The sequence below is a fragment of the Brassica oleracea genome, chromosome C7 (assembly GCF_000695525.1).
Source record: "Brassica oleracea var. oleracea cultivar TO1000 chromosome C7, BOL, whole genome shotgun sequence".
In the NCBI taxonomy this organism is placed as follows: Eukaryota; Viridiplantae; Streptophyta; class Magnoliopsida; order Brassicales; family Brassicaceae; genus Brassica; species Brassica oleracea.
Genome location: NC_027754.1, coordinates 42909637 through 42936461, shown reverse-complemented (window position 1 = coordinate 42936461; position 26825 = coordinate 42909637). Strand labels below are relative to the sequence as shown.

Genomic DNA, 26825 nt, shown 5'->3' with positions numbered 1-26825 from the left:
CTAAACCCTAAACCCTAAACTCTAAACCCTAAACCCTAAATCCTAAATCTCACCCTTTAACTCTAAACCCTAAGTTTGCAACTTTTGATAAAACAGTAAGCGCTATTTTTGTGACTTTTGACCTTGAGTGCTAGTTTGGGAACATAAACTTGATTTAGTGCTATTTTTGTCTTTTTCTCAATTTTATATTTCCTATATTTTAAAATCAATAAAAAATTTAAAAATGCAATTAATGTGTTTGAAGTTGATAATTTTTTATTATTATTTGACAAAAATTGCATTGGAAATATTAAAATGTATCTTTTTGAAACAAATTTTTTTCTAAAAAAAAGTTATTGAAATTATTTTAATGTATTTATTTGTTGACAAAAAAAAGTTTCAGTGTTCATGAGCGCATAAAATATTTTATTCAGAGACCTTGGTCCTTTGCAATAGTTTTTTTTTTTTTTGAGAAAAGGTCCTTTGCAATAGTTTCAAGTGTCATTTGGTCGGTGAAACTAACCGTTAATGACGGTTGGAAAAGAACAAAACCACTTACTACTTTTTGCATCACTTTAATTCTTTATGCTTTTTCCCTTGAATTACCGCTTATGAGCAATTCACATGGCGGTATAAAGTGATCACTAGATATAAACTTTCCACAAATGACGCGTACAGTCCCAATCAATATCATAACTTCATTTCTAAATACATGAATAGAAAACGAAACTGCATATTTCCCAACGAATAAAATCGTATGATTGTCACAAAAGCATTTTACCAATCAAAACTCAAAAGCGACAAATAAGTTCATTCTAATTATTGTTATTTTGTTTCGCAGTCACATGGCAACCACGAAAATGAATTAAAACGCGTTCGATATAACCAAAACAGAAAAATATTAAAACGCGTTCTTTTAGAATTTAAAGAGGAATTTAATGGATAAAGTAAAAACCGACGGGAGTGAGACGCCGACATGTTTCAGGTTCGATCCACCTGCTGTGCGAAACTAAGTCACAATTATTTTGGTCACCTTACACAGATATGGGCCTATGCTTTAGGGTCCATTTGAATACCCGGAGAAAGGGTCTATCTGTGGGCTGCACCTCCCCTTGGAGATTAGTCTGGACCTCTCCACGGACCTGAAATACCTCCAGATTAATAAAAAAAAAAAACAGCAACACTAATAAAAAAATCAAATTAGTTATATTAATAACACTGTTATCCAGTTCAGATGTTGTGAAAGACTAATGTACCCGCTGGTCCTGAGATATTTATGGTCCAATACGAAATATAAAACTGAAACCCTCTAACAGTTTTATCAATTCCACTATCCTGATCAGTACTAAAAGATTTTGGGTTTTTAAATACCTCAACATTGCACCTGATTGAGATTTTATCAATTCTTCTTCTCTTTTTTTTTTCTTATTCGGCTTCTTAACTCCACTATCATATTTTGACTTCATTATTCTAAAACTAGAAAACATAGAAACACAATTAAACAAAAATATTGTGAAATTAAAACAAAATTAAAACTAAAATCAAAATTTGAGACTGGTACCTGATAAGAGAAGACAAACCAGCTAAATAAATTTTATTCAATATTTGCTCTCGTAACTCTTATGAGGCAATGTAAGATAGGAAGAGGCGTGAAAGAATATTTGTTTGTGAAGAAAAAAATTTAACCTAGAAGGTAACTATTGTAAATTAGTTATTTTCTTTCTTTTTGTTGTCATAATTATTGTCCTTTTAATCCACTCATATTTAATAACACAAAGGAAAGATAAAATTTAATTGTCTTTGTACTTTAGTATGTCTCACCGCTTTCTTAACTTATAGAGAATATATACATAAAACATTGATATATTAATAAGTAACAATAATGAAAAAAATAGGCCCTAAAATTTTTACAAAAATAATAGGCCACATACGTATGTATCACATGTTTGGGGTCAAACCCGAGCATATGCACCGGACTCACAGCAAACTGAGGTTTTGAATGGTAACAGCGGATTGAACGGTGTGGAACAAAAGGTTCAATTGCGGTGCGGCTCTAACAGTTATAAAAACGTGTAAAGATTTTTGTTAGTGTTAAATACGGTGTGGTGCGGGGTGGATTAGAACATGTCTGAAAAGAGTTTAATGTGCAATTTTATTGGCTGCATGTGTTTTACAAGTGTTATGAGATGTGCGCTCTTTGGCTTTGGATAATATCTGATGTCTCAATCCAAAAGCAAAGGTGTGAGTAGAATAGTTAACTAATTAGGCAACGATTAGATTTGTGATGACTTGAGATAAATTTTGGTTTGGGAGATGTTTTGATTTTCAATAAGCTGGTTGGATAAACATTTTAAATGATGGGCCGGGCTAAACCGTGATAAGGCCCTGACCATCACTTCACTTACACTCCCAAAGATTTATCATATCATAATATTTCCTGATGTTTTCAGATTCAATACGATAAGCTTATTTTATATGCATGCACAATATCGTGTCACATTTTTTATTTAGGTTTGGTCAACAACTCGATAACATATTTTTCTAAAAAAATACAAAAATCATGCAAATGATGCTTCCTACCTAATGATGGACCTGGTGATTTTTCAACTTCTACTATTAAAAGTTTGATAATTAGGTAACAACGAGCTTAATCAGAGTCTAGATTGTTTGGTTGACTTTCCTCAATCACCCCCAAGGAAAAAGAGAGCCAAAACTGTTGTTTGAGATGGAGAATAGGCCTCAAGTGTTCATCAGTTACCGAGGGAAAGACCTGCGACTGACACTAGTGCCACATATCAAACATCATCTGAAAGATAGCAACGTAAATGTGTTCACGGACAGCAACGCAACGGGAGAACGGTTAAAGGAACTATTTAACCATATCAAAGACTCTCGGATCGTGATCGTCATCTTCTCCATAAGCTACTTGGAGTCACGGTGGTGCTTGGACGAGCTCGCTGAGATCAGGAATTGCTTGTTGAGGAAGCAACTTGACTTCGTGATACCCATCTTTTATAAGGTCAAGACTTCCCACGTTGAGAAACAGACCGGAGATTTTGGCAAACCGTTTCCAAACTTGCAGAAGAAGCATCCACGCCTCAGGATCTTGAGATGGAAGAAAGCTTTGAGATTTGTGGCTAAATCAATTGGATTGTCTTATAGAGAAAATAGGTATGATTAGAAGTTTAAATCTCTTCTTAGCAAAAGAAGAATTTTAAATCTTCCATAATCTTAAAGGGTATTTTTATCTTTTCTTTAAACTTTCTGTTTTGCAGTTCGATCTCCGAGTTGGACTTCATCAAGAACATTGTGGAAGTGGTTAATGGGCTTTTAGGCAGAATCGCATTGAAAGATAGTAACAATACTACTACTCCACAAATATATACGGTGTGTTCTTAGTTCTGACATATATTTCCCCTATGCACTAATCTAGATTCTAATGTAAAGTGCTTAATTACCGCCTACCTATTCTTTTGTATTTAGGTGATTTTGTTTTGTCTTAGAATATGACATGGTGGCTGAACTTAACTTCATTGTAGGGAGAAGCATCAAATCAGGCAGTGTTGGATGTCAATCAATTAAACGAGCTCCTCCACTTGTCAGAGACAAAGGCACCAGAAGCTGTGAATCTAGACAGATTTTTTCGAACAAGATTCATGTTTGGCTTTGCATGGAAAGATCTAATCTGGACGATGCAGGGTGGCAACGGTTTCGAGATTTCTCCTCATGCAAACTCTCTTCAGTTTCATATGAATATTCAAAGCCCTTAATACACAAGAAAATGAGTCACTAGAGAAAGCTATAAACTTGTTTGCTCTTCACATGATGTGCGAGCAAGCAAATCCTGCAGTAATCTTTAGTAACTGGGACAAACTTGATCAGTATACTAAGACCATCATCTTCTACTATGCACGAAAGAAATGCTACATGCTCATGGCCTACACTGAGGTCTTTGTCTATCTCTGCCTCTTTGACTTTATCTTTAGTTTGCTAGAAATTTCCTCTGTTTTTTATACTTATGGTTGTGATTACCTTATTGCGAATGTAGCCGTACTAGATTTTTCCCTTTGATGCATTATTTTTATATATCATAGGTCAAATAAAATAAAAGTATAAAACACATACAAATGGGTCCAGCTAAAATTATTTCCATTTAAAGCATACACAGTAGCCAGCATACCTAAAATTGTTGTGCGAGACTCCTTGTTGTCGAATTCTGATTCCTTGTTCCCATGATGAGTCATTAAACCACTATAAAAGTTATTTATTTTTCTTATCTTAGATTAGATCTCTAGAGAATTATATATCAAAATAAGTCCTACATTTCGCAGTCAATAAATTTATTATAGTTTCTCTTGTCTCCCATAATTGATCTTTCTAGGTTGTTTGATTAGGGGTATAACAGGTGGTAGAATGTATACCATTTTTTATCCAGCTGGATTACATGTTCGCTCCTAAAGGAAAAATAAAGTAAAATCCTCTTTTTCCACTAGAAGACTAGGTTATCATTAAACCAACCTTGTCTAGTTCTCAAAATCGTATAACTCATTTTATTAGCTTAAAAAAATCACTCAAAATTTAAGTTCTCAAACACACAATCTCTAAATTCATAAACAACACTTGTATCTTTTTATATAGAGACTAAATAGATAACTCCTAAATATATTATACATCTCAATTTTCATATCTCGATAGGATTAGATATTTTATTGCATTCCAAGCTTTCTTTCGCTTTCAAGCTTATTCCAGCAGTGTAATCCTTTCGTTTAAAAATAAAATCCTCTACGGAGAAGTTTTGGGCATAGTAGATTATCATTAAACCTGTAATCCCTTCGTTTAAAAATAAAAGCCTATCTACCGAGAAGTTTTGGACAGATATATAGCAATTTGATTAATAAAAGACTATGGCGTACATAGAAATATTTCAAACATCTTTGTTGTCAGGTCTACGATTACGTCAACTACAAATGCAAATCGCAAAAAGAAGACTACAAATGCAAATCGAAACGCTAATAGCAGAAGAAAATTACTTTGAGTTTTTAATTCAAATTATTTTTAAAGTCACTGATATTATTGCTATATTGCTTTAAATGCTAATATCACTTTAGTTATCCAAAGTAAGATTATTTTTTTTTCCAAATTAATAGTATTAATATAATAGTATAAAGGTTATTAAAGTATGATTTAGTGCTATCTAAAAATATTTTTCTGATATAATATAAATTATTCTATAGATTTTCTAATTTTTAAATTGTTACAATAATTGTTTAATAGGCAGTAGGTGAAACAAGTTCACGTGCTGAAAAACCTTGACTTTTCGCTAATCACCTGTAACTAACTCAACCAAAGCCAAATAAGAAAGAGAATATTCTCCCTGATCAGCAATTTATCAAAATGGTGTTTCAGATGAAGAAGCCTCAAGTGTTCATCAGTTTTCGGGGGAAAGACGAACGGAAGAAGTTACTGCCACATCTCAAACATCACTTGGAAGCTAGCCCTAGCAATGTGAGGGTCTTCACGGACGACGACAATATTGCACAGCGGCTCGACAGACTCTACAACCATATAAGAAACTCATGGTTGGTGATCGTCATCTTCTCCGTGAGCTACTTGGATTCAAGCTGGTGTTTGAACGAGTTGCTTCAGATCAAAAAATGTTTACAGACGAAGAAGATTAAGTTCGTCATGCCTATCTTTTACAGAAAGGAGAGTGCGGAGCAAAGTTTCGAACTTTGGAGAAATCGTGTCCTGATAAGGTCAAGAAATGGAAGAAAGCTTTGGGGTTCGTCGCTAACTATTCAGGGTTGACTTATCAAGAACAGAGGTACTATTAGTTTCCTATATGTTGTTATCAAGTTAACCATTACATTATATCCTTAATAATTAACTTACATTTAAAATACTATTATTTATTATTTTATTTAGTTTCTTTTTTAAAAAAATCACAAAAATACACACATATAATAAAAATGAAATTTTTTACAAAGTTAAAAAGAAATTGAAAACGAAAAAATATGTATATATAGTACGCTTTCATAAAAAAAAAAAGTTCACAAAATACTAATATTACATTTAAAAAATATTTTTAAATAACATAAAATTTAATTTTGAACTAATAAAATACTTTCTTTATATCTATATTTTCTTAGAAGAAAATTATAAATTTCTATATAAAGTGATTTCATTAAAAATAATTTACACAGATAATCTTGATATTAGAAACAAATATATTATTTCTTTTAAAACATAATTTAAACAATACAGAAAAATTCAAAGTAATAAAAATATTTTTATATATCTATATATTTTCTTAGATGATTACATACAATAATTAAGTAACATAAACTGATATATACTTAATTATCTATTTTCTTATAATTAGTAATATTGAAATGTTTTATTTATTTTTTATAAATTTAGTTGACTATAATATCTTTCAATTACAACAAAAAATCGATAAAATATATTTTACTTATATAATATTATTTTTAAATATAATCACAATTTTTTTACTGTTTTTTTTTAAGAGATTAAAAAACCTAAAAATAAAATTTTAAAATAAACATCGTTTGATCAAATAGTTACAAAATAGTTTAATGGGATAGATATATTATATTTTATCATTATTAAAAATATTTTTTTCTTAATATTAAATATGTTTTTTAATTTTATGTTTTTATGTTTGTGGAACTTAATAGAGTCATAATCAAAATACCAAAGCAAATCTGAATTCTCATGTTTAAGATTATTTAAAATAAATTTTAGTTTCCATTCAATATATCAAAGGTATAAAGTTATTTAGAATTTTTAAAATATTTTAATTATTTTAAATATTAATATGTGTACATGAACTTTCAAGAATGTATCACCTACTTACGCATGTAACTTGCTATTGATCATTGCTTTATTTTCCAATATTTTTTTAAAAACAACATCAACATATAATTTGATAAATATTATGAAAATACATGCTTATTTGACTTAATTATAATAAAAAAATAATTATACTTCATTTTCAATTTGAAAGAATATGTGTCCAATATACTCACAACATAAATGATTCGACTAATCCAACTTATATCTAAAATCATAGATTTAACTACGATAAGAATATATAATTTTATAAAAGTAGTAATTTATTTTATAAATATAAATCATAGGACAACTCAAAACATGTTAAAAATGAAAACTAAATATTAACCAACTGTTACAATTTAGATCTTTTGTAAAATTTATATATATATATATATATATATATATATATGCACGAGACTTCAGAAATATTATCGTTTCGTTATATTAGTTTATGTAATTTGGAATCAGACACTTTAGTTTATTTTTTAAAATTTCATTCTAAGCATAATATATCTTAAGTTATATATAATCTTGGTAAAATATATTTACATATCTAAGACAACAACCATCTACATGCAAATAAGAAATTAATCAAAATTTTAATATATAGAATATAAAATATTACAGTTGAATTCATATATGCAATCTAATTTACCCAAATCTCTATAATATTATTAGAGAAGTCACTTTCTTATGTGGCATTCTCACGTTAATTCTCACGGTGGTTGATTACTATGGTACCCTTAATGAATTATTTTAACCACATTGTTATCAAAAATAATTATATATAATAAGGCAATATTATTAAAACATGTGATTTAATAAAATTTCCTCACGTAAGTTACTTATTAACATAATTATATTATAATGTGGGTGACCTTAAACAATTTACATATTTCCTCATACATTAAACGATTTCCTTATTTTAGTTATTTTCTTAATAGAAAAAGAAACTACGTTTAGTTAGTAATGTTTATAAGGAAGCTACGTTTAGTTAGTAAGAATTATACGAGTTATCCTTTTTTTCCTTATTTACATTTTTGATATTTTCTGAAATTCAATTTTGATATTTTTATAAACCTAAGGTGATAACTATACAATTTTCTACGATACTTAGGAATATTATACTTTTTGATAAGTATACAATTTCCTATTCTTAAAAATTTCTCCTAACAATTATGTATATTTTTTATATATAATTTCCTAATCCTAATACTATTTGAAAGCCGCAACATCTATATAAATAAACAACTGATTCTCACAAATCTTAACTATCAAACTATCTACACAAATCTATTTCTAATATCTTTTAAAAATCAACATATAATTTTGATAAATATTATGAAAAAACATGCACATTTAAGCGAGAAATAAAACTAATTTGATTTGAATTAATTAGAATGAAAAAACAATTATACTTGAGTTTGAATTTGAAAGAATATATATGCAAGTTCTATCCAAAATCAAAGATCTAACTAAAATAAAAAAATATAATTTTATCATAAAATCTATTTATTTTTATACATATAAATTACATGATGACTCAAAATATATTAATAAATAAAATAAAATATTAACTAATTGTTACAATATACTTTTATATATATGCATGAGATTTCATACTATTATCGTTATATTCATTTATGTAATTTTGAATCAAATACTTCGGTTTATTTTTTATTTATTTATAAGCACAATATATATTAAGCTATATATAATCTTACAAAAATATTTGTACATATCTAAGAAAATAACCAATCTAAATGGAAATAAGAATTTAATCAAAATTAACTATATTAGAATAAAATATTATAGTTGAATTCAGAGAAATAGATGCAATCTAATATACCTAAATGATAAAAAAAATCGATTGGCGACCCAAAAACAACCAAACCGACTAGAAATAACATATTCAAAATCATATGTATAATTAAAATAATATAATATTATTAATATAAATTATATATATAAATTAAAAAAATTAATTTAAAACCAAAAGTAAATATCAATTAATTATAATAAAAGTAAATATCATGGCCAAACTGAATATTTTGTAAAATAAAAACACAATAACTAAACAACTCATAAATAAAACTGTAGCTATGATAAAATAAAAATACATAAATAAATAAAAAATATTCATGTCCGCGCATGAGCCGAGTAAATCATCTAGTAATTATTAAAATGTTAATTGGATCTTTCATGATCAATATTTTTTTCACTCAGCAGTTCAGTTTCTGAGTTGGATTTTATCAAGACCGTCGTCAAAAAGGTTGATCAAATTTTTGCCAAAAGTCCACCAAACGAGGTGTGTTCTTAGTTCTGTAATATATCATTACATTAATGTGCTATGTTTTTTGGTATTATAATAGACAGAATTGTTTTGCAGATATTTGATAAGTCACAACTTCACTTGTCAAAGACACTAGAAGCTCTGAATCTGGAAAGATCTTATTTTCGAGGATTCATGCACGGCTCGGCATGGAAAGATCTTATATCGTTCGTGCAGAGTAGCAACCGTTTCGAGATACCTGTTCCTGAAAGCTCTATTCAGTTTCCTATGAATCGTCAGAGATTCGATTTACAAGCAGAAAGAAATGAGTTGTTTGAGAAAGCTACAAACATACTTGCCCTTCGCATGATGCATAATCCGACAGAACCTGCACTGATCTTCAGTAATTGGGACAAACTAGACGACGAAATGAAGAACTATGTCTTCCACTCTGCACATAAGAAGATCAAGATGATCAAGATCTACAATGTGGTTTTTGATTGTCTCTCAGTTGTTTTCTCCTTTTTTTTTAGTTTACATTTGTGCTTATGGGTATATGATTCCACAGGATATTGATTCCGAGCCTCTCTTTCGTTCAAATGTTTCTCCCTACGTTGAAGAACTAATATGGGACAAGACGTTAGAGCCTCAGGTTTGGCCACATCCTGATCATAGACCCGCCAGCTCATTTCATGACAATAGAGAACAATCTTACCCATTGCTTTGTAAGTTGATGTCATGACACACATAACTTGCACTTGCACACGTATTAATTAATAAATGACTAACGACTTGACTTTTATATCGACAGATGAAATGGACTGGCCGGTGGAACCCCTGGTCGAACCCCCGGCCAAACCCCGAGTTCAACTCACCGATAAATCCCCGGTCAAACCCCTGTTCGAAGCTCAACGGAGTAATGACAACCCGGGTTATTTTACGACTCTGTGTTACTGTCTCAAGAGCTGTGTGTGTTTAACCTAAGGAGCAAAAATATGATCCGGAGGATTTGCCGACATAAAATTTCCGTTGCAGGCAGTATTGGTTATATCTTTTACTTGTGACATGCGCAAAAGCTATTGTATCACGTTCTGACATTGCGGTCAAACTTGTTTATATAGTTTTTTTTTTACTTTACTGTTACAATATATTCTACCCCTTAAACGATCAACATTATTTGGAGTTTAACAAGATATGAACACGGATTGGAGTTTCAAATCATTATGTTGACCAATTCAATCGAATTCCTAATCAGAAGCTGAAACCATAACTACCTGGTGTGCATTTGGACTGTGTTATCATAATTTGGTCTAAAAGATAAAGTATAAAGGCTGACAAAAAAAGATACAGTATAAAGATAAATGAAAGAATCGGTAGTTGAGAAACGAGAATTCGGCCAAAAAAAAACCTCAACTTTGCACGAATTACCAAAAGAAACATGAACTTTTGGGCTGACCAAAAAAATACCAAACTTTCATTGATTTTAAAATTAATTAACAATATTTTCGCTGACTTGCTAATTTAGCACGCTGTCGACAAATTTAACAGAAATATTTGACGTCGTTTTCAAATGAGATGAAACGACATCGTTTTTAATTTCAAATCATGTAAAACGACGTCGTTTTTCAAATAATTTTTTTTCAACCATTCTTAATTATTATTTTTTTTTTAATATAATTTAAGCATTCATAAAAAAAAATCTATACTATTAAAGCAGGATCCTATTGTCCTTTTTACCTTAGCCTGCCATTTCTTTACTAACATTGCATATTTCATTAAGGGCAATCAAGTAATATTAATAACACATCTATATCGGGCCATTTTTTCGGATCCAGCCCACTGTCCACATAAGATCTCTCTTGGGCCATTTGGGCCGATTAAGAAATCAGATCCAATTCTCACATTTTTTTTTTCTTTGAGCTATTGAGTCCAAGTTCAAATAACTTTTTTTCAACCATTCTTAATTATTTTTTTTTTAAATATAATTTAAGCATTCATAAAAAAAAATCTATACTATTAAAGCAGGATCCTATTGTCCTTTTTACCTTAGCCTGCCATTTCTTTACTAACATTGCATGTTTCATTAAGGGCAATCAAGTAATATTAATAACACATCTATATTGGGCCATTTTTCGGATCCAGCCCACTGTCCACATAAGATCTCTCTTGGGCCATTTTGGCCGATTAAGAAATCAGATCCAATTCTCCCTTATTTTTTCCTTTGGGCTATTGAGTCCAATTTCAAATAATTTTTTTTCAACCATTCTTAATTATTATTTTTTTTTTAATATAATTTAAGCATTCATAAAAAAAATTGATTTTTTCGTTGAAAAGTATAAATCTTTATTAAAAGTATATAATTATTTTTATTAAAAATATTAACCACATAATAAAATTAATTTATCAGAGTTATACCAATTTAATTCATTAAAAAAATAAAGTTTAATTTTTTAAATATAAATAGTCATTTAAAATGAAACACGATAAAGAAAGATAAAAAGTTTAAGTCTTTTATAAAATAAAACACAAATATATGAAATATGACATTTACTAAATATTTTGACCACTGAAAAAAAAAAATAAACCCGCGCTTTGAAAGCGCGGGTCAAAATCTAGTTGTTAATTAATTCTAAAGTCAATGAAAGTTTGGTGTTTTTTTGGTCAGCCCAAACGTTCATGTTTCTTTTGGCAATTCGTGAAAAGTTGAGGTTTTTTTTGGCCGAATTCTCGTTGAAAACTATAGTTATTGACCAAAACACAAATGCTATTTAATAAAAATCACACACAATACTTCACTTGTTGACATATAAGAGCATGATTATCAATAATTTTATTCCCACCTGGTTCTAACTAATTTAACTTTAATAATTTTTATGTAATTTAATTAAAAGTTAAATTTAAAATCACAAAAAATAACTTAAACCAATGCATTAGCAACATCTGGAAAAGAGTATGTTTCCATTTATTGTTTATGTTCTCTGCACCGGTTTGGTTCTCTGACATCAATTTTTTCAATATTTTCATTTTTTTTAATTAATACAAACCGTGTTAGATACTCCACTGGAGTTGCCCTGAGAAACATATACAGCTCATTCTTCTTATAAACAATTTTCAGTATAATGACGACTCTTTTTTTTGTCATTATCCGGAAATCAAGAGTATAGACTATAGAACCTATTTTTAGTGTAACAGCTGTAAATGCAAGATCCCTAATAATATATATAACCTTTAAACTGAGCACTGTTTAACATCTCTTTCTTATTTCTTATGTTTCTCTGTCGATATATTTTATGTTAGTTTCTCTGGTCTCCCGTGTTTGATGTAGATCGATTAGTTATGGACTACAGATAGGATCGCACAAGTACATGTTACAGGATGACATAATATTGGGTGAGTTGTCTATTTAGAAACTTATTTAAAATTGGTTAAACTGAATTTCCTTTGGTTTGGCTTGGTTTTGGATAAGGAAACAATTAAATTTTTTTTGAATGAAAATTAATTTTAATCTCTCTAAGGTCAAAGCTTCCCACGCTAAGACTCTGGCAGGGAATTTCGGGAAGAAGTTCTTAGCTTTGCAGAACACGTATCTCCATTTTATCAACATATTGAAAGAAGCTCTAGAAGTCGTCGCTGGACATATATTGCCATACTGGACTGACTTATGAAAAGAAGAGGTGTATGTGTCTGTGTGTCGATTTAGGGTTAGGGAAGTATAAAAGTTAGATCAAAAGTAAAACTGATCTATTTGAACTTCTCTTCTTTTGCAGTTCACTTTCGGAGTTGGTTTTCGTCCAGGAAAATGTCGAAAGTGTTGAAAATGTTTTAACTAATAATCCAGAAACGACTAAGTTCCAGGATGTTCTAAAATCTGACTGAAAATATTACATTTAGTTTGATAGATCTTTTTGAAGAAAATATCTTAAAAGGAAAACAGTGACTATACACACTATATTTAGAACATGATTAACCCGGTGTTCTTAAAATGAAGTTGTTAGCGAAGTTAAGAAACTGTTTTTTTACTTTTAACTAAAAAAACTAAGAACCGGTTCTTAAATAAGGACTTTAAGAACCGGTTCTTAATTTTTCAAGTTAAAAGTTAAGAAACAGTTTTTAATTTTTGTTAATAACCCCTCTTTAAGAATTTCGAGTTAATCCTCGTCTTACAATACTATTGCTGATGTAGGCGCAGATAAACTTGATCAAGGTTACTTTTCAATTTGATATTATTAAATGTATATCATAATTTAGTGGTCACAGTAGAGATCGATGTTGCTCTTTGACTAGTAAGCTCACATTTTGATATTGGACATTTATTTGTCTTTGTCTGGTTCAGTTAGTGAATATGAAATCTTTTTTATCCAGCGGTTTGACTAAAAATTAGTTAATAATTTTACACCAGAAAATTTTGATTTCAATTTCCGGAGAAGATGAATTATGCAGAATATCGAAAAAGTGCTTACAAGAGGTATTCGGCATGACGCAAAAAGTATCGTCTGAAATGAATTTTATATGACGGTTCAGTGTGATGCACTCAGACAAGAATCCTTATATGGTAGGTAGAATTGTCGGCTATAGTATATCTATTTAAGTTTTTTGTAGTTTGTAATAACATCAATGTTAAAAAAAAAATAGTTAGTGACTAATGATTTGAACTCTTAAATCGTTAGATGAAGAGTTCTTGGACCAAAATTGAATCGTACCTCACCAGACAATTGACAATATTATCCCGGAGAAATATCACATTAGAAAACGAGAAGACTACAAACGTTGTATATCGTTTTTTGCGTTTCTTTTTTGTTAAACTTTGTTGGTAAAAAAAAAACACTTGGTTGGTCTCCTACATGCGACGCAAAAGAAGATCTCAAGGAATCGCAGATGTGAACCTTCCCTTGCAAGAAACTGATTTCTTTCTTTTACTTGTCTCTAAGCAAAAGCCTCTATTTGACCCAAAATAAAACAATGTTTACACTGTTGCGTGCATGTGTATACAAAAGATCAGTTACAGTACCAAATTTTTTCTTTCAAGTAAAATATATTTTGTAGTTTAATTAATTACTTTAAACTAATTAATTATATTAATTTATAATTCGTAAATACAATTTATTGTTTTAAAACGACATAGATATCTTTTTCTTATATATCTAACTTTTGACAGTTCTTTTCTACACAAGGGTTCATGGGTCTCCAAGGAAGTCACAATGGTGTACATTTGTGCGCGCTTCACCTGGAGTTTAAAAGTTTGATTTGGAAATAAAGTGACATGTGCATCATAAGTTCATAACAGATACGAATACCGTACCCATTGTTTAAAAAAAAAACAGATATCGTACCCACTTTGCGATAGATTCAACGGATATGCTTCGTATTTATTTAAAAAAACGAAGTGGTCGTCAGCCTTAGCTGGTCCTATGGAGATGACTGAGTTTGAGCCTAGAGGGATATTAATTAAGATTAGTGTCTGTCTGGAAGAAAAATAATAACATCCTGATACATCCACCTTGTAGAACCTACCATTTTTTTTTTTTTTGGTCAAAGTAGAACCTACCATTTTAGATGCCCTAAACAAATAGAAACTATCTATATCCACAGTTAATTAATAATTATTCATTTGTTTTAAATATATATAAAAATATATGTAACATTGATAGAAATATCGGATTGAAATTTAATTGACATGAAATAAACAAAATACTTAAGAAATAGACAAATATGAAAACGTTGTATGTAACAAGTCTTCGTATCTAGAAATAAATAAACATATAAATAAACATTTATGTAAGTAAATACAGAGAGTAGTTTTTTCTAAAAAGAGTTGCATATAAAAGCTGTAAAAATGAAAGAATCTTGAAAATGTTAATTGCTAAACTATAGAAAATCAGTTATGAGAAAAGAAAAAAAAGAAAATCAGTTATGAGATGCTCAAACTTAAGTGCTCATCACGTCAACTATCATTTGCAAAATAGACACAAATTAATTCGCTTACATAATATGATGCCCTAATTGGCGAATGTTTTTTTCCTTTGCCTTTGGTTGACTTTTGTTATTTGGTTGATTTTTTATTCTAACCATTCATAAACATAAAAAAAAAATCTCTCCGACAGGGCACACATGCATGCAGATCCAACTTGGTGTGTGAGATGGGGAAAAGCAAAAACATGCCTCAATTGTTCATCAACTTCCGAGGCAAAGACGAGCGGCAGAAATTATTGCCACATCTCAAACATCATTTGAAAGATAGCAATGTGAATGTGTTCACGGACGACGACGCTGTTGGAGAGCCGTTAAAGAATCTCTTCAAACATATCAGAAGGTCAAGGATCGTAATCGTCATCTTCTCCATTAACTACATGGAGTCAGAGTGGTGTTTAGACGAGCTGGTTGAGATCAGAAAATGCTTAGAGACTGAGAAAATTGACTTCGCCATACCAATCTTCTATAAAGTTAAGACTTCCCACGTCAAGGAACAGAGCGGAAAGTTCGGGAAAAAGATTGTAGCATTACAGAAAAAGCATCGCAGTTCCAGGATCATAAAATGGAAGAAAGCTTTGAGATACGTAGCTAAATTAATTGGACTGACCTATCAGAAAAGAAGGTAATGCATGGCCAAAAGATTAGATTTTATATGATTTAAAGGGTTTTTAACTTTTATTTTCTTGCAGTTTAATTTCAGAGTTGGATTTCATCAAGAAGATCGTTGAAATGGTTGATGTAACTTTGACCAAAATTGCATCAGAGGATGATGATAATAATAACAGTCCAGAGACGTCTAAGGTGTGTTTCTTAATTTTGACTTCTGATATACATTTACATTTAGTAGTTTTTCATTTGTCTAATATTAGACATGGTGGCTAAATTTTTACAGGGAGAAACATCAAATCTAATTGATGTAAATAAGATGCTCAACTTGTCACGGACATTGGACACTCGGGATATGGAAATATCTTATCGTCAAGGCTTCATGGTTGGCTCTGCCTGGAAAGATGGTATCATCTCGTCGATGCGGAGCAGGAGCTACAATTGGGTCTCTATCTCTGATTTGGTCTTTGTGTCTGTTTTGTATTCTAGAAAATTTCTCACTTTTTGATGTATATGCTTATGAGTATGACTCCAGAGGGTGCTGATTCGAGGCCTTTTTTGTCTCCTAATTTTTCTCCTTTCGTCCAAGTACCAACATGCTCAAGATTATAGACGAACATTCTCATATCACAACAATATATATCAATATCCCCATTGGCCTCGTAAGTTCAGATCTTTGACATATACCTTGATATATCTTCTGGTTAGTGACTAACAATTTCGAATTTTTAAATCGACAGAGGTAACGGGTTTGAACCAATACCCTACCAGATCTCGTCGACGATCGGGCAATTTATTTAGTTCGTGTCGTAATAGTGCGTTGTCAACAGTCATAGCGAATTTATTTTCGTCAGATTTTGACCAATACCCTACCATAGGTCCAACAAGCATGCACGATGATATAGTTTCGACATCTCATGCTGCGGAGGCAAAAGACAGAACGAGTTTTACTTCACTGGATTCTGTCGACCGATACTCTACCACAACAAGCATGCACAATCATAGAGTCTTGGCATCTCATGATGCGGAGACAGAAGAAATAACGAGTTTGTTAGAGAAGCTCGAGCTTGAACGAAGAAGATGATCTAGCAAACTTGTAACAGACTTTTCTTATCGATTAATGAATAAGAAATGTACAGAGTACAAACACTTTATATAGTGTGCTGTTCCTGGTTTAGTTAACAGATTAAACCAGTACTAAACCACATACACCAATACTAATACTCTAATAGAGTTTTGTTTCATCGGATTTTGACCAATACCCTACCATAGATACAACAATCTTGCATGATGATATAGTTTTGGCATCTCATTCTCGTGTAACTATTTCAAACGTTGTTTCTCTCTTAGACGGGGAGCAAAAGCAGATCGATGACGAGGACTAGTAGACGTTAACTTTCCGTTGCAACATGTAAGGAACTGCTACTCGTACTTGTACTTGTGTCCTAAGCAAAAGCTTCTTTTTTATTATGGTTTTTCTAAAAAAAAGTTTATGATTACTGATAAGCCTCTAGTACTGGTGACTGTTTTCTGCAAGTGTAACACCTTACTGAGAGTATATTTTTAACTAGTTTTTACTTCAAAGATAGATTGATTAATCAGATAGAGAATCTGTGTGTTATATGTTACCCTCGCAGTTTTGAAAGTTAAAAACACTAACATAAATTTTTTCAGAAAAAAATTAACACCAACATAAATGGATCATAATTTCGATTTCTGGACCGCGTTGATGTCATATTATATGAAACAAATCATCTGGCCAAAACGAATAAGACAAGAAAGATTGGTTGACAAATATATTTGAAAAAGTCAGACTCAATGGGGGTGCAATCCTATTTGTTCAAGACCAAGAGACCAAATACTCCATAATTAGACAACTTTCTGTATAACGACAGGTTTGTTTTTGTCACTATATAAAAATTGCACATCAAAAGGTATAAAACGTTATCTGTTTAATGTAGCAGTTTAAGATACAAGATGGAGAGACATCATACAATACATACAATACAATAACTAAAAGGAAGATACTAGCATCAGTGAGGCCATCCACGTCTGCAAATTAAATCAACCTATCACAAGTTGCCATGTCAGCATCATTGTCAAGTTACCTTTCGTCTCCGTTATCTTCCTTCAGCCGACAAAACCTAAAGAGACCGGTTAAAAATCCGATTTATCTTCCACGTCCCACTTTGCTTCATTAATGTGAATAACCTCACAATTTCGCTACCGTATTCACTTTCCTCCCTCTCTCCCTTTTCTATGTAATCGATTGGATGATCGCCTTTAAACCATTGGAGCAACGTACGTTTCAGTATGCCCCTGATTTTTCAGAAATACCTTTCTTCTCTTCTGAGCAGCTTATCTGACGCCAAAGATGTGGGCGAAGCTCTCAAACGATTTACATCTATTCGGATCCAATGGCTGCGGAAACGTTTGCATCCAAAAAAGTTCTTCCTGTAAGAAAAGGTAGTATGTGGTTAAACAGTTTACTCTCTCCTTATATTCTAAACTAAAACTTAAGAATCTAACTTAAGACAGTATGTGGTTCGTCTTTGTTTTGTTGCAGTCAGCAGCTGGGGCTGAGACAGTAGGATCTCTTTCGTGTTGATCATACAAGGTATTTTGCTAGCCTCAGATTTTTATATTTTTCTATGAGAATAAATGGAGTATGAAAAGAAATTAACCAATCCCTAGCACTTATAATCAACTCCACTATCTCCTTCTCTTTTCTTAACCAACTCAACTCACTTTTACCATATCATTGAAGTTTGCGATATAGAGCTCGAAAACAAAGCCAAGGAAGTGGCAGAGCTGAAAACAGAGAGGCTGACCTAGAGAGAATTATTGAAACCAAAGAGATCAATGCAACTGAAGTATAAAAATAACTCTCTTATTTATCTCAAGGCAAAACTAACTCAAACAACCTTGAGCTTGTTCAATCTCACACACTTGATCCAATCATAACTCGATGGATCTATTATATAGATAACAAGTAAACCTAATCCTAACTAACTTGTGTTATAGATAACTCCTAAAACATATTTGTCTTTATCTCAAATCTCAACTAGATTAGGATTACTTGTATCGCAAGTCTTCATGCTTCTTCATTTATCTTCAAGCTTATTCCAACATTCCCTCCTTTAAGCTTGAAGTTGTTTTTTGTTGAATCCTGAACACCAATGAACTCCCTCATCTCCTTGAACTTGATTCTCCCAAGTCCCTTAGTGAGTATATCAGCTTTCTGTTTGTCTCCCGCGACGAACTCAACATCCACTTGTCCATTCTCTACACATTCTCTGATGAAATGGTACCTTCTGTGTATGTGCTTGCTACGTCCGTGGAAGACTGGGTTTCTGGTCAGTGATATCGCAGATTTGTTGTCTACTCGGATGATTACCTTCTCGCATTCCTCGCCTGTGACTTCACTCAAGAGTTCTTGAAGCCATATCGCTTGCTTGGCTGCTTCAGTAGCTGCCATAAATTCAGCTTCACAAGACGACAGTGCCACAACCTCTTGTTTCTGTGAGCACCATGTAATGGGGCTTTCTCCAAGATAGAACATATTCCCTGTTATACTTCTTCCGTCGTCGACGTCCACATTGAGAGAACTATCGCTGTAGCCTAGGAGCTTTGCTTTGTCTGCACGTCCATAGGTCAGTCCGTAGCCGAGTGTTCCACGTATGTACCTTAGAACATGCTTTAGTGCAGCATCGTGCGACTCCTTAGGATCAAGCATATACCGACTCAAGACTCCAATGCTGTAAGAGAGGTCAGGTCTTGTGTGAACAAGATAGCGCAGACAGCCAATACTCCTCCTGTACTTCTTCTCATCAGTTGATGCTTCTCCTTCACCCTTTGATAGCTTCAAGCTTCCATCCATTGGTACATGAACGGAATTGCAGTCATCCATCCCCGTCTCAGACAAGATTTTAGTCGCATATCTCTCCTGCCTTAAGGTGATCCCATCGTCATGCTGCAATACCTCAATCCCCAAGTAGTAAGTCAACCTTCCCAAGTCACTCATCTCGAACTTGGCTGATATTTCCCTCTTGAACTCAGTTATCATCTTCAAGTTAGAACCTGTTACCAGTAGATCATCCACATATACTGCAATAATAAGAAGATCTTTGTTACGTTTCTTTTGGTATAGTGAAGGTTCCTTAGAGCATCTTGTAAAGTTTAACTTCCTGAGAATCTGATTGAGCTTATCATTCCACGCTCTGGGAGCTTGATTTAGACCATAGAGCGCTTTAGACAGTTTGTAAACCTTCTCCTCACTGCCCTTAACCTCGAAACCTTCAGGCTGTGATACGTAGACTTCCTCTTTCAAATCCCCGTGAAGGAATGTGGTCTTTACGTCTAAGTGATGCACTTCCCAACCATGAGACGCAGCCAAGGCAATGATAAGCCTGATTGTTTCGATCCTAGCAACCGGGGCGAACACCTCGTCATAATCTATTCCATGTTTCTGCACATAACCCTTTGCTACCAGTCTTGCTTTGTATTTGTTCACGCTTCCGTCCGGGTTCCGTTTGATCTTGAACACCCACTTTAATCCAATGGACTTAACTCCTGCAGGTAAGTCAACTAGAACCCACGTTTGGTTCTTCTCTATCGAAAGTATCTCATCCTCACACGCTGTTAGCCACACTTTCATACCTTTAGCTTCAGAGAAGTTCCACGGTTCATCGTTAATTGCCATAAGGAGCGTCTCACACTCGGCTTCAGCCACCAGAATATAATCAGATAGATACTCTGGTGTTGTTCTTGCTCTGGTTGAGCGTCTCAGCTGTGGTTCTTCCTGTTGTTCTTCTTCGTTGTCTGAGATCTCTATAACCTCATTCTCAGCTTCTGTATGATCACCAACCTGTTCTGTTATAGTGTCTTTAGTGCACTCATCAGACTCCATACTGAACTCGATCTCTTTCAATCCTCTGTTTCCAAACTCTCCTAAGTTGATACTGAATGAACCAATATCGGTTTCCTTCTCTTGACTGATCCAGCTCCAGCCTTCGTCCTCCAAGAACACTACATCTCGACTAACTGTAATTTTCTTACTCTTAGGGCACACGAGACGATAAGCCTTGGTCCCCGGCTCTGTTCCAAGGTGGATCAGAGCTCGTGACCGGTCATCTAGCTTCTTGACGTGTGGCGCCTCTACTTTCGCATATCCAACACAACCAAATACTCGTAAATGGGCAATGTTAGGCTTGCTCCCTTTGAACACCTCGTAAGGAGTCGCGGCATCAAGTGTTCTGGTCGCAGCTCTGTATATAAGGTACGTAGTGTGCCTTACTGCCTCTCCCCACATGTAATTAGGAACACTTCTATGCTTCAGTATGCTCCTCGTCATCTCCAATATTGTTCTATTGCGTCTCTCCACTACTCCATTCTGCTGGGGGGAGTATGGCGCAGTTAGATGCCTCTGGATACCACTCTCTTCGCAGAACATGTTGAATTCTCTGGATGTAAACTCACCACCCCTGTCGGTACGGAATGTTTTGATTGAGACTGCAGCTTCTTATTCAACAGATACCTTAAACTTCTTAAATTTTGCAAAGGCTTCACTCTTCTCCTTCATAAGAATCGTCCACATGTAACGAGAGTAATCATCAATCAATACAAACACGTATCTGTTTCTCCCAATCGTCGGTAGTGTAATTGGACCACAGAGATCACCACGTATGAGTTCGAGTTTCTTCGATGCTCGGTAGGTAGTTGCAGCTGGAAAGGACCGTCTTGGTTGCTTACCAAGTAGACAGGATACGCATGTTTTCTTCATCACCATAATCTTTGGTATTCCTGTAACTAACTCTTTATCAACCATTTGACGCATGTTCTCAAAGTTAATGTGTCCAAGTCTCGCGTGCCACTTGCTCGAGACATCAGACGTTATAATCTGTAAGCACGAAGGACTCTCAGCATCAAGTGCAACTTTATACAGACGATTTCTTCCTCTACTGGAGCGTATTAGTAGCTTGCTGTCTCGATCATATAGTTCTAAGACATCCTCCTTCATCCGTATCTCACATCCTGTCTCAGTAGCCTGTCCTAGACTTATGATATTGCTCCTCAGCGCTGGTATAAAGTATACATTTGACATCGTCTTCCTTTCTCCATTCTTGAGAACGAAGCTAATAGAGCCTTTCCCTTTAATGTCAATGCGACTGTCATCACCAAACTTAACTTTTCCTGTTATAGTCTCATCAAGTGTGGTAAAGTATGATCGATTTCCCGTCATGTGGTTGCTAGCCCCATTGTCCAAGTACCACACGTTGTTGTTTAAGTTTTCCCTAAAAACTTCAGGTTTCACCCTTTCCTCGTTGAGAAACACTACTTCATTTAACATCAACTCGTCAGCCAGAGCAGTATCTTCTTCTTTAGTCTCTTGTGCTATTTGCAGTTTGAGCAAACGGTCGGGACAGTCACTTGCGTAGTGTCTCAATTTATCGCACCGATAACATGTAATGTTTGCTGTGTCTCGAACTTGATAGACGTACCGTCCACGACCTCTTCCTCCTCTGTTATTGAACCTTCCTCCCCGACCACGGCCTCTGCCGTCGGTATTGTTTCCTCGATTTTCTCCATTGGAGCTACGACCGTACTGCTGATCTGAGCTTGCATACATTAGTTTGCTATGTTCTTCCAACGTCTCTTCTTCTGCATTAATGCGTTCCTCATACGCTTTAAGTCGTCCAATTATGTCCTCAAAACCAGTTGTTTTAAGATCTAATACTTGCTCCAAAGCTGCGACTATGTGTATGTACTTTTTGTGTGGAAGAATCTTTAAGAACTTCTTAACGAGCTTTGGTTCCTCAATCTCTTCTCCAAGTGCAGCAGATTTCGAAGAGATTTCAGAAATCCTACCTGTAAACTCGTCAATAGTTTCATTATCCTTCATCTTCAGCCGGTCGAACTCCGCCATAAGCGTTTGTAGTCGAGCCTCCTTTACTCTGTCAGCACCCATGTGTCTAGTTTTAACAGCATCCCAAACCTTCTTCGCAGTATCCAGCTCTCCGACTTGTACAACTAGAGTTTCGGGGATTGATTGTACTAACAAGGCCATGGCCATGTTATTTTTCTCGTCGTCTGCATCTTCTCTCTCAAACTTTGTGTAATTTTAATAGAATCTTCATCTTGATTGCCCATACTGTATAGTTAGTAGCATTCAGCACTGGACACTTTATTGATGACGATCCTGTCTCCTTCGGCTTTGATGTAGAAACCGTAAGATCCCCCATGGTTTCAACTTAAGCTCTGATACCAAATATTGAAACCAAAGAGATCAATGCAATTGAACTATAAGAATAACTCTCTTATTTATCTCAAGGCAAAACTAACTCAAACAACCTTGAGCTTGTTCAATCTCACACACTTGATCCAATCATAACTCGATGGATCTATTATATAGATAACAAGTAAACATAATCCTAACTAACTTGTGTTATAGATAACTCCTAAAACATATTTGTCTTTATCTCAAATCTCAACTAGATTAGGATTACTTGTATCGCAAGTCTTCATGCTTCTTCATTTATCTTCAAGCTTATTCCAACAAGAATTGCCAGGCTGAAACATGCAGAGGCAGACATATCCTCAGCTAAAAGACAACGAAGCAAAGCGGAGGCATATTGGTGGATCATTTGTAACATCAGTATTTGATTTGCTAAGGCCATCGTGAGTTTATTATTACCTCCATCACCTTATCTTTTAAAAGTTACACATATTTTTATTTCTTTCTCAAGAGAAACAAATGCTTATCATTCATTGTTCCTAATACTGACCACTCTCTTTTCTTTTTCTTTGTTTAAGGTATGTGCAGGTTGCAGAGTTTAAATGCCTTCTCGGTGTTAAAGCTAACACCAAAGAATGAATACTTATGTGTACCTTTTGTAAGCCATGACCAAACTCTCAAGCTTCAAAAGAACAGTTTGATGCTACAACCGCTTGGTGACAGTGCACCAGTACTGGAAGGATCCTAGGTCAGTCTTAGATTCCATTATTTGTGCCTCTATTCACTGTCTTTAAAGATATGATATACTGGCTCTTCTTCTGATGTTCTGTATTGTATCTAATTCTCTCATCAATTATTACACTAAAGATAAGGTCAAATTTCGTTTGTTTGGTTTTTATATTCATCAGTGCCTTCTAATACCAGTGAACATATTTAGGATTGTCTAGGATCACTTTGGTTCTTGCTGGGTATTTTGGTGCTGTAGAATCATTGTCTGACAAGAGCTGCATCACATATAACATGGTAACACCAAGTTTCAACAAAACAATAATTGATCATTGCTAGAACCTTTCTCTACGAAATATTAATATGGTGTCCAGAACATCATTTAGATCTTCTATTCACTTAAGTATATGTGGTCGTATGCCGCAATCGGTTGTAAGAAGATACTGCTGTGGTCGTTTGCTTTCATAGTACACTAATAAAGGTTCTTCTCGACATGTGCAGGTGCCTTTTATACAACTAAATAAATGTCTAATTACCAGGCCGAGGATGCTCTGTACATGGACAGTGTTGATGAATGATAAAACGGAAGATATTGACGACGACTTAGATGAGGACTTTCATGGGGATGACATGCCTGCATCTGACTGCAATGTCGACGAGTTTGACTACTTCGTAAGCATATATGCCTTTTTAACAAGTCTAATATTATTTGGTTTGTGTCCTTCTTAAATTCCTACGTTAATGCATAGTTAAATAGCTGATATAGGTTCATGAGTCGAGATTTTTTTTTTTTTTTAACTATACAGTGTGGCTTTCTTTGGTTTTGGAGTAATAAAATAGCTGATACTACGCCTTTAACTGTTGTCTGCTTGGTTCACAAATAATATTGCTTTCAGTTGCTATCGTATTTCATTTGTATAATCACCTTAGGATTGCATGGTCACACAGAAAGGGACCGTTTTTTTTTATGGCGGAATTTAAGATCTATCAATGTAAGCATCCTTCATTTTCAGGTTATCATCGACGCTTTGAAAAAAAAGTTGCAGTCAATTGAGTACACTTGCAGTCAGGGATAAATTTAAGTTGATATCATAAAATTTTAGATCATGTTTCTGGAAAGGAGTAAGAGCGTTCTCTGGTTTTAGTATGGTTTGTTGATGTTATGGTGTGGTTAGTTGAATGATATATTATGGTTAGTCACAGGCCTGTTCTTGGATTCATTGTAATTTAATAAATATATGTGTTTTCTTAAGATAAATGGGAAGTTTGGATGTTATAAAAGCTAAAACAACAGCAGAGACAAGAGTAGGGCAAGTAGCAATTTCTTTGGATAAATATTCATGCCGTAATTTGCATCATTCACTTAATTTGTTCCGGCCATGGAAGTTTGGAACTACATTCCTAAAGTACCGACGAAACCGATGATTTTCTGAGACCAGAAGCCAAGATAAAGAAAGGATTCAAGTTTTGGTGGATATAGAAAGAAACTATTCAGAGGTTTTCAATATGTTTGATGCATAGTAACTTATTTTTGTTGTGTAGGAGAGAATGAAAAACATTCAAGTATATGAAATGTGAAATGTTATGACTGCATGTCAATTTGTGTTTTAACTTTTAACATAAATAAAGTGAAGTAAATCAATTACCATTAAAAATATTATAATGTATGATGTTTTATATAAGTAGTAAATAATACAAAAGAAAGGACTGCAGTTAAGTTTAAACTAAGTTATAAAACTTTTAAAATTAATGATTGTTGATGCTAAAATATTTTATTAATTTATATAACTATTAAGTTTTTAGAATTATATAATTAAAGATATAATTTCAAATATTTTATAAATTATAAAAAGAAAATATTTGATTTTGTGGTATTCATTTGTATTTAATTTTTAAATTTCATAAACTTATATTTTATTTTATTAGGTTTTGATATATTTATGTATCAAAAGTATATGAAATAAAAAAAAAACGGTCGAACTGTACATTGTAATTGGAGAAAGAACACAAACAAAAATCAACCGAAGACTTTTAAGGTATATGAAACAAAAATTAGAAATATAAATTATCTGCAATTAAAGAATAAGGCAATAAAATTGTAAAAATAAAAAATAAAACAAAAAATATACACATAAAGAAATATTTAGTAAAATAAAATCATAATATAATTTCCATAATTGAAAGTGTTCAATTACACTAAAAAGTCTGAATTTACAACATACACAATTTTATTTACATCGTTAAACCTATTTTCTAATTAAAATGATTCTAAAAGTGTCAGCATGAAGAGTTAGAAAAAATACGATAAAATATAATACATAACGTTAAAAATACATTATCACTGATCACTAAGAAAATCATATTAGTAGTAATAAAAATGAAATGACAACACATTTATTAAAACCATAGAACATCACGCAAAAATGTGTTATTAAATATACAAACTACAAATTAAATATGCTCAACGCATACACACATAAAAATGAGATATCATATTTGGATATATTTAAATAAATAATTTTAAATATATTATATTCTTGATAATTTTAAAATTACTTTAAAAGAAACTAAATTATTAAAAAATTAATATACAAATAAAACTAAAGCAATATTTTGTAACGTCAAAATAATAAATGAATAAAAAATATATTATGTTAATAAAATAGATTTTAGATTTTAAAGACTTCTAACTCATGTAATATTACAAAATTCAAAATTTGTTTATTACAATTAATATTTTACCATTAGATATATTAAAATAATATTTTAGATCGATATTCAATTGTCAGTTTTCAACTATTACACGTAAAAAAATATTATTAAGTACTCTTTTTTTAAAGAAGGTTTTATATTTTAATTAGGTTATTGAAGTACTTTTACTTTTTGTGAATTTATTCGAGATGAGATTCCGATCTTTTAAACTAAGATAATTTATATTCTATACATTATTTTTTTTTAACATAACTCTAAAATTTCGGACTTGATTCTTCATATTTTAATAGTTAATTGTGTTACATATAATAGAAATAGTTATTTCAAACTAAAAATATAAAAAAATCAAATTTAAAAATTAGTTATATATAATTTAATATACAAAAATTCACATACAAATAAAATGATAAATGTAAAAAATTTAAATATATTCTCCGCGCGTAGAAAGGATCTAGTCACTATAAAAAGAGA

The 26825-nt window shown here is 32.5% G+C and overlaps 3 protein-coding genes across 3 annotated transcripts; all 3 read left to right on the top strand.

Moving 5' to 3' along the window:
• Positions 1–2618: 2618 nt before the first annotated feature.
• LOC106305046 (protein PHLOEM PROTEIN 2-LIKE A8-like) lies at positions 2619–4044 on the top strand. Its single transcript, XM_013741425.1, has 3 exons — positions 2619–3150; positions 3255–3366; positions 3519–4044. Exons 1-3 carry the CDS (start codon positions 2705–2707, stop codon positions 3747–3749), a joined length of 789 nt encoding a protein of 262 aa, XP_013596879.1. The 5' UTR covers positions 2619–2704; the 3' UTR covers positions 3750–4044.
• Positions 4045–5369: 1325 nt separating this feature from the next.
• On the top strand, positions 5370–10254 carry LOC106305001. The gene is made up of 6 exons (XM_013741381.1): positions 5370–5580; positions 5682–5803; positions 9064–9142; positions 9224–9595; positions 9675–9831; positions 9918–10254. The coding sequence occupies exons 1-6, from the start codon at positions 5374–5376 to the stop codon at positions 10088–10090; spliced, it is 1110 nt and encodes a 369-aa protein (XP_013596835.1). The 5' UTR covers positions 5370–5373; the 3' UTR covers positions 10091–10254.
• Positions 10255–15243: 4989 nt separating this feature from the next.
• LOC106303369 (protein PHLOEM PROTEIN 2-LIKE A8-like) lies at positions 15244–16227 on the top strand. Its single transcript, XM_013739655.1, has 4 exons — positions 15244–15698; positions 15766–15877; positions 15969–16089; positions 16172–16227. The coding sequence occupies exons 1-4, from the start codon at positions 15244–15246 to the stop codon at positions 16225–16227; spliced, it is 744 nt and encodes a 247-aa protein (XP_013595109.1).
• Positions 16228–26825: the final 10598 nt, after the last annotated feature.